We start from the raw sequence: 8,954 nt of genomic DNA, 5'->3' as shown, positions 1-8,954 counted from the left end.
CCAATACTTTCATTATAGCTGTCAGATGTCATGTACTTTTAATCTCTTCTCAAAAGAAAATGTAAGCATAAAAGAACAACATGATAATTAACTTAATTTTAAGAAAAACTCTTTTGCTTTTCATTTCCTGGTACCTATGCTATATTGAGATTTGTTGTATATTCATTTTTGTTGATCTCTAGGAAGTCTTTAATTTCTTTCTTTATTTCTTCCTTGACCCATTGGTGATTCAGTTGAGCATTGTTGTTTTTTTAAAATGGAAAAAACACATTCATTAAGGTGCCACATATTCATGATTTCATTTTATGGTATATTGAAATCCCTTGAATAGGTACCCTGAAGTCTGTCTCATGTTCTCATTTTTATTGACTTCACTGAAAGTCATTTTTCATGACATCTCAAAGCCTGTCATATTGAGAATTTATTAGAATGCAATAACAATATGTATGTTGTGTGTGAATATATTTTTTCAACAAGTGCACAATGATGTGAAATTAGGCCCCTATTTGTAAGTAATAAATTTTATGTTCAAAATTGGTGTCAAAATTATTCAGGAACTAATTCTCATTTTCTTGGTCAACAAATTTTGGATGAAAATGTTCTAAAGTACATCAGACAAGGATTACAATGGGACCTTAACCAAACGGAACATTGTAAAGACAACAGTTTAGACAAATATCCATTCTTTTTCCAGAATTCCACATCTTGAGTGGGGAAATACATTGTCTTGCAAGACTCCATGAATGAAAAACAGAGAAAAGCTCAAGATTTTTGTTCACCAGCTTATCATATACTATTTTTCTTCAGAATGCAGTCAACGATGGGTCTAGGATAGTTCCTCTGAAATAAAAACCACTAAACAGGAAAACATTAATCATAGCAATTTCCTGGAATAATTGCTTGCTGTGCCCAAGTATGTTTGAATATTGACAGTGTTTCAGAGAAAGACAATGAAACAATTCACTATGATAGCAGAAATATGGCTTCATAGGAAACAGGGATACATTTAATTAAATTCCATAGTGTATGTGTCTTTATGCTTATTATTATAGTCCATATCACTGGCTCAAACTTGTGAGTCAATCTTTACCAAATTAAATTACTACCAAAATTTACAAACTTGATGCGAAGACTACATTGTATTTACAAAGAACTTGGCACTTACAGAATAAATTATTGACTTTTTAAAATCTAGCCCGGGGGCACCCATGGTTTAGGCAAATGTGAAAGCCAGATGCCTTATGCATTATGCTACATTAACATGGATAAGGTTTTCCAGCAGGTAAATGCCACAGTGCTGTCCTGTTGCTGAAAGCCAATCCCTCCCGTTTCTAATCGGTGGGGTAGGGGTGGAGAAGTTCTTAGTCCAGAGAAAGTAAAGGCTGCATGTTTTCTTCTTCACTTTTATCCATGCGTTTTAGTGTTGTGGGGTCCACTACTGATTGTGATCTGAAAAGAATAAAGCCAAAGACAACAAGTTAGCGCCCGGAGTTATCCGTGTGACATTCCCGTCAGTCTTTTCTCCACCACTGCTTCTCCCATGGCTATGAAGTCTCTTCCTGCCCCCACATCAAGGGATTTATGAGCTGTGGATATCATACATTTAGAGTTTGGCATCGGAGTGAGCAAACAATCCCCTCTGGCTTCCTGGGTTCTAAACAGAAAATAATAGGATTAATGTTGTCCTGACAGCTGAGCAAGAGTGTTCTCTTTGAGATACTGAAATTTTCTAGTATAGGACAGATATTTTCTAATGAAGTTTTTCTGGATAGAAAAAGAAACTAATAGGTAGATGCTTTTGATGATGATTTCAACACCAGCAAGAGGCTTAATTCCTGCTTTAAAATAATCTATACAACAAATCCAAAATAATTATAACTCATTTCTTTATCATCTCTCAATTTTAATTATTACATCACCACCACCACCAACAACAACAACAACAACAAAAACCCACAATTTGAATGTAATTTTGTTAAGTTCCTCATTGGAAAATCCAAATAAAATAACCCATATGTTTGAACACTTCAAGAAATGTTTTAGGACATTTAAAATAAAAATGCTTATTTGGGCAGGAAGGGTCTATAGCTAAGAAAGCTCACAATTTGAAAACCCCATGTACATACATGCTTTTGATAGAAAAGGTGGAATTATAGAGCAGCTCATCATTGGAAACCGCATGAGAATGGAAAGAAGAGGAAACAATGACGCATGCTATTTTAATGGCTATGGCATTAAGGAGCAGCTGCCCTTTTAGAGCCCTCCCTGGTGATGAATTCTTCCACACTGCTGCATTCTAGCCAATTGCTTTCTGCTGTAGCAACGTGCCTCTTAGCAGACTTCATTAACTCCCGAAAAGGAAGACTCTCAGCTAAATTACAATTGCACATGCTAATACAAAAGAACGTAATGGAACTAATTATATTTTTAAGAGCACAAGATTCACCAACAAAATGACTCATTTATTTAAATAAACAATCCTGTTTCAAAAAAAGAAAAAGAAAATGGGAGCATTTTTTTAAGTGGGGAGAGGGTTTGTTTTTTTAGCTGAATTTCACTTTATCTAAATATTAAATAGACATGAGAACTTACAAAACATACTGAGTAAACTTGTGTGTTTCCCTGAGTGTTTTTGTGGGAAAGAGACAATTGAATAAAGAGGCAACAGGAGGAAAAGAAGACAGAGAGAAAAGGGGAGAGGCAGAGGTGGGAATCAAAGGGTAGGATGCATAGTAAGATTTTAATATCTCAATTTCTAATGAATTTTCATACAAAATAATGGTATTAAGCATTCATTCAAAGTGAAGAGCACCAAGAGAAATAGAAAATCCATTCTTTAGGAAAACAGAAATATCATAAAACTACATCTACTATTCAGACTTTGAGCTGTCTTAATCATCTCAAATAAGTAAATGCCAAAGCTGTTTAAGCCACACCAATAAAAAGTCCACAAAAAATAAATTATTTGTGCTTGCCATAATATCCTGCTAAAACACACACCCAGATACACAACACATTATCTTTAGTTTGAATAGAATCTGACATTTTAAAAATATATAATATGTTGTCCAAATTAGAATTAAATTGTTACATTATCTTCTTAGGCATTACAGTTTTCAGAACTGTCGGTGGGTAAATGTTAGCTCCATCTGCACAACTTCACAAGAGAAAAAGAAAACAGTCACAAAGATTATTAAGATTGTCTTTGGTATTTACTTGCCCAGTTGTACTTAGTCTGAGGTTTCATTCTTACTTTCTTGTATGAAAGAAGAGCATGGTTTGTGTAAGATCATCATTGTTCCTAATTGGTTTATTCCAGTCATAGTAAAGGAAACTCTCTACCATTACCTATGTATATCTGGAAGTTTTTATTCCATTTTTCAAAATAAGTAAGGAGCTTGGAAAATGATTATGTTTGTAAAACGCCTGTCATGAAAATATGGGGACCTGAGTTTGGATCCCCAACACCCAAGTACAAGCTGAGTATTTGCCAGTATCTCTGACGGTCATAGCCAGCCAGGGTAGTAAAACTGGTAAGCTACAGGGTGAATGAAAGGCCATGTTTCAAATAATAAGGTAAGAGCAGCCAAGAAAGACACCTGACATTGACCACATACATACACATACACCTACACAAGTACCCATGCCCATACACAACATACACAAACATACACACATGAAATAACAAAGGAAGTTAAATTTAATTATCTAATATTTATTTATTCAGTAATATGCAGCTATAACAGGCTGCAATAAAATATTTTAGACTTAGATTTCAGAGGAAAGTATTTCAATCCCAGTTACGTTTTTAGCTAATTTACTTGCCTTTTGATCATGGGAAGGCTATTAAAACTCCTAAAAATTATACTATACTATGTGTAAAATTGGGAGAGAAACCCTACTTTACATTAACATAGTGAGAATACAAATATAATAATTCATACCTAAACTCATAACACATGACAAACCAAAAGGGTGAAGGAAGTAGCTCACAGAACGTGATTGTCTGTTCACTGAAATGAGAACTGGAATTCACTATCTTTCTTGTCTCTTATCTCCTTATCAATAAGATGGGACTAGTACCATCTTGTTAGTTAACCGCAAGAAACAAGAGCGTGAAATTATGCAAGTCAGTAGAATACATATTGACACATAGTCGTAATTGTTCATACCTTTCAGCTAAATGGATATCTGCAGCAAAAGAGCTGCTCAGGTCATAAGAATTCATAATGGCGGCCGCTGTGTACACAAGACCTACATAACAATAAGCTAGTCAAAGTCTCTGCATGGATGATCTGTGGGGGTTGGAGTTGGGGGGGGGGGCAACTCAGGAAGTCCCACCCTTCAGTGATATACTATTGGCAGCTGATAACTTAATAGAGGAGAGAGAGTCCATTTTTTTCGTTTTTTCTTTAAGAAGAGTTTTTTTTTTTTCATTTTACATACCAACCACAGATCTCCCTCTCTTCCCTCCTCCTGCTGCCCCCACAACCCTCCCCCCTCCAAGCTATCCCCCTTTCCCTCTTCTGAAAAGGTAAGGCCTCCCATGGGGCGTCAGCAAACATTCAGTTGTGTAGAGTTCATTTTCTTTAGGAATATTGTCCCTGAGAGGTTACATATGATTCAACAAAAGTGAAATATTAGTCTTGCTGCATGTAGTCAGACAGTGTCCTAGGGTCTGGAAGTATAAGACACCAAACATTCCCAGCACTAAAGATAGGCTTACTCTAGGGAACTTTGCATATTTTTCAACTGATCGTGTTCTCTCCCCAACAAATTCACACACCAAGACAACCCCAATAGGATTACAAAACCTTCACATGCTATAAGCACACACCAATGAACAAGAACCTCTAAAGTTCTAATCAGCTCACATCAGAAGCAAAATACACAACTAGGGTGGAGGATGGGCTAAAAGCCTGATCATCAAGGACCAAAATGTCCCCAACTAATTGGAGTAAAGAAACATGATCCAAACTGACTTCAAATTAGGGCTACATAGCTTATCTAAAGGGAGATGCTACTCCATCAAAATTATGTTCTCATAACAAGGCCAAATGCAGAACATAAAATTAGGGATCATGGGCTAATAGAGGAGCAGACTGCTCAGTTTAAGGTGCTCAGTGTGAATCAGCAACATGCTTTGACTTCTTGCACAGCAACTACTGATAACCAGAAGCTAACATGGTCTACAGCAAAAAATGTAGACACCACTAGCCACAGTAGGTTCAGATGTCCTCTATTAGTTATGAATACTGACTTTAGACAGCTGTTGAAGGACAGAAAACAACTCACTCTTCCATTCAGTTGGCATGTAGGGGGGCATTTTGGAGACAGCCTTCCTGCAGGAACAAGAGATTCAGAAAATAGAACAAATACAGTCACCTTGGTCTCCACAAAGTTCAGACCACAGGGTAAATATCAAAGTAGTTCCAGTCATTTCACAGCTTTGCTAAATGGTGTGAGGAAAATTTCTAAAGGGACAGTGATTGGTATGAAATGACTAGAATGAGTAGCACATAGAAATGGACCTTTTTGAGACGGTCCTTTGACAGGTACCAGCCATTTAAAGACACATGGAAAAAAAATTCAAGCCAGAGGTGACAAGTAAAGGCTTTAGAGAGGGGTTAGATGGAGAAGGTGAGAAGCAGAGAAGACTACTGCATCTGGAGGTAGGAGAGGAAGGAGATGTTGTGTGATAACCCAGTGGAGAAACAAACACATGCAGGGCCAGATGATGCAGTGGTTTGTTAAGTTATAACGTGTTGTGATTCGTGATCCAGTCATCAGTCATCTGAAATTTAAGTGGGGGTTGTGTGATGACTTAAGTCACATTTGTAAAAGGATGTTTGGATTTCTGTGTAGATTCTAAATAAGGAAAGTGGAATGAGGTAACAATGGAATTTAAGAGGGCGATCAGAAAATTCTTGTGAAGGGAAAAGGCAAACAGTGTTGGTGACAGAGGTACAGCTAGACTGAAGAGAGAAATGGATGCGTGCCCATGATGGGACTGTGTGAATGAAACTGTCACAGGAGGAATGGCCAAGGGAAATGCCTTTGTTAACTGTTAAGAAAGGAGACTAGGGGCCATTAGAGACACCTGTCTCCTAAACTTCGCGCGCACACACACACACACACACACACACACACACACACACAGCATGGGAGAAGCTCTGAGAATACAATATTTTAACAAATTTTCTGTGAGAACTAAAAGATGCAGCTTTCAGGCCTATTTTATGATAAATGCATAGTAAATGTTAGAGTATCACAATTGTTAGTAGAATTACTTTTGTTAAGTGGCAATTACCCAGAGGCAATTACGTTTCAGGATTTTTGTTTTAGGAACACTTTTTTAGAGTTAGAAAAAAAGCCATGTAAACACATACACATACCCATTTAGTTATACATAAGCAGACTTTGGAGGCAACTTAGTACTGAACAAAATCCTCAGTAGCCTATCAGCAAACACTTCAGGAGGTTAATGAACCCTCAGGTTTATTGATAATTATTGCAAATGGCTGCCAAGTGAAGGGAGCTAAGAAACCTGAGGTCAGCTTAAAACCAATTTGTTAGCAAGTAAGGAAATGTTAGTTAGCAGGGGAAATTTCCAGTCATTTCCTTTTATTTCCAGAAGATGTGCAGGTGCCTGTAGTGAGCAAACATCATCATCATCATCATCTCATAAAAACATGTGCATGCTCACACATATATGAGACAGAAAGAGAGGCAGAGAAAGACAGAGAGATAAACAGAGACAAAGAGGAGCAGAGACAGAAAGGGAGAAGGAAGAGAGAGGGGGGGGAGGGAGAGAGTCTCTCTTTAGGATCATGCTAGGCACTACCTGAATCAAAGCCTTAATCAAAGAATCAAGAAGCTTTCATGATAAAAAAAAAAAAAAAAAAAAAAAAAAGATGGTGGATAAAGTTGAGCAAAGCAAGTGAAATGTCTACATCTTCCTAGAGGTAGCAGGTCCTGGGAAGCATACACTTTCATTGATGCTGATTAGATTTGTGTTATCTATTAGCACCATTAAGTAACACTCTTCTGGGGCCTAGGGCAGCCTGAGAATCAAATCCATATTGTTTGCTACAGGATTCAGAGGCAGAGCCAATTATGTAAGCATGCATTTGCAATTCCCCCACCCACTAACAGAAAGAAACAGCATAAAGCATTATGAGTCAAAACAGTCAGATGGACTCTAACTCAATAATGAACTTTATGATGATTAAATCTTGAAGGATATAGTGGTTGGCACAGAAATGGCTACCTTTAGACAAAAACTGAACAAATATATTGAACAGGTATTATAAGCTTGAATATAGTGTTTGAAAGTGAGTGTGTGTTGCTTGTATGTCTCTATATAACCCATATGACTTTTTTCCTGAGTAATTAATTGGATTTTTATGTACTTAGAAAATAGTCATTGTCACAGCAAGACTTTACAATGATGTCAGAAAGGAAGTAAGGCACAGAAAGGAAAATGAAGAAGTCAAACTCAGTGTGCCTTCCCCCAGAAGTTTGACCCACTTCCAAGGCCATCTATAGCATACCTCTTCATGGATTTAGGGGAGAGCTCCTTGTCTACTTCCTTCACAGGCATGCTGTAGGAGTCCACACTGTACTCACTGTCATCATCATACTCATGGTCTAGCAGGGTTCTTGCCCATGTCCCCATGTCATATGGGGGCAACATTCCTCCAAACTCAGAAGGCAGGATCTCCGGATGAATTAGTTGGTGTAGACTGTTCAGGTTGTTACCATGCAAAAATATCTATAGTTGCAAGGCAAGAGGTTGGAAGGAAACACAGAGAGAAAAGTAAATACCACCTAAAGGTTGTTGGGAGTGGTGAGGCTAGAAAAACAAACGTAAGAGGGTTATATGTTTCTCACAATATTTCAGTCTTTATTCTATTAAGTAGGCAATATTGTACTATTATCTAACATTTCATATAAAAATCCTGAGGGGCAAGAATATTTAGTTTCTGGAAGTTTGGATAGTTACTGGGATAGAATCACAAGTTTGATTTTCTGCTTCTCTGTCAGGACCAGAGCAGAGTAATCAAAACTCCACATCACCTTGGTGTTGTTACCTGTGTAAACCTGGTGATAAACATAAAGAATGGTGTTCAATCATCGTTTTGTCATGAGAGACTCATCGATTCCAGAGATATCCTAGTTATCAAGACCAAAAGATGCCTCCATATCAATTTCTCTCTATTGTCAATAAAAATAAAAATAATGTAACTACTCTGATTGAGCTTTATAATTTGAAGTGAATGTTGTAAAGAAAAATAGATGAGCATCCTTGTAAGTAAAGGCTGAGTGAGGCTCAAGTCCCAAAGGACACATGATCTGCATTATCACCAATATCCTCGGTCCTAGAGATTTCCGTATTCATGGTCCAAATGAAAACAGAACAGTTAATTGAAAGGGCAACATCACAAGTATACTTAAATTAAATATTAAATTATTGTCTAACATAGTTTTTTTAATAGTCTGAAGACAAATTCAAGCACAGTCTCAATTATTTACTGCCTCCATCATTTGCCACCCCTTTCGACATTTTTTATTAAGAATCATTTAAATTTTTCTATTTTTACCTGTTTTCCATGTTGCAAATTTTAAAACACTATTTGTTAACATGTTGATATAACAAAACTTCATTAGAAGTAATATTGTAGCAGTGAATAAAAACCTATTTTCATTAGTGAATAGCCAATATGCGTCACTATTGCTAAGGCTTTTAAAGGCGACATCAAACACTGTGGTTTCAAGATATAGATAAAGCAAGCTGAACAGAGCTGGATGCTTCCTACTTGTAGGCAGCTTTCACAGTTTCTGAAGGTGCTATGCATATTTGCAGGGAGAAGAGATTTCAGCAGCCTTATCTAGTGACTAACTTGTGAACTGCACTACCAACCTTCCAGGCAAGGTGTGCCTACTGGTACAAT

At 37.0% G+C, this 8,954-nt stretch overlaps 1 protein-coding gene across 2 annotated transcripts in view; it reads right to left on the bottom strand.

Moving 5' to 3' along the window:
• Window positions 1-216: 216 nt before the first annotated feature.
• Window positions 217-8,954, bottom strand: part of Clvs2 (clavesin 2) — a 72,606-nt gene continuing 63,868 nt past the window's right edge. For both annotated transcript variants that reach the window (XM_036168874.1, XM_036168875.1), the window contains exons 5-6: window positions 7,554-7,774; window positions 217-1,449 (exon numbers count right to left, since the gene is read on the bottom strand). In XM_036168874.1, the coding sequence (XP_036024767.1) occupies window positions 1,362-1,449; window positions 7,554-7,774 (309 nt within the window). In that variant the 3' untranslated portion in view covers window positions 217-1,361. The remainder of the gene's footprint in view (window positions 1,450-7,553; window positions 7,775-8,954) is intronic.

Source organism: Onychomys torridus, chromosome 19 (assembly GCF_903995425.1).
Source record: "Onychomys torridus chromosome 19, mOncTor1.1, whole genome shotgun sequence".
NCBI classification, from domain to species: domain Eukaryota; kingdom Metazoa; phylum Chordata; class Mammalia; order Rodentia; family Cricetidae; genus Onychomys; species Onychomys torridus.
The sequence above is the reverse complement of the archived record's forward strand: the minus strand, read 5'-3'. Positions and strand labels throughout refer to the sequence as shown.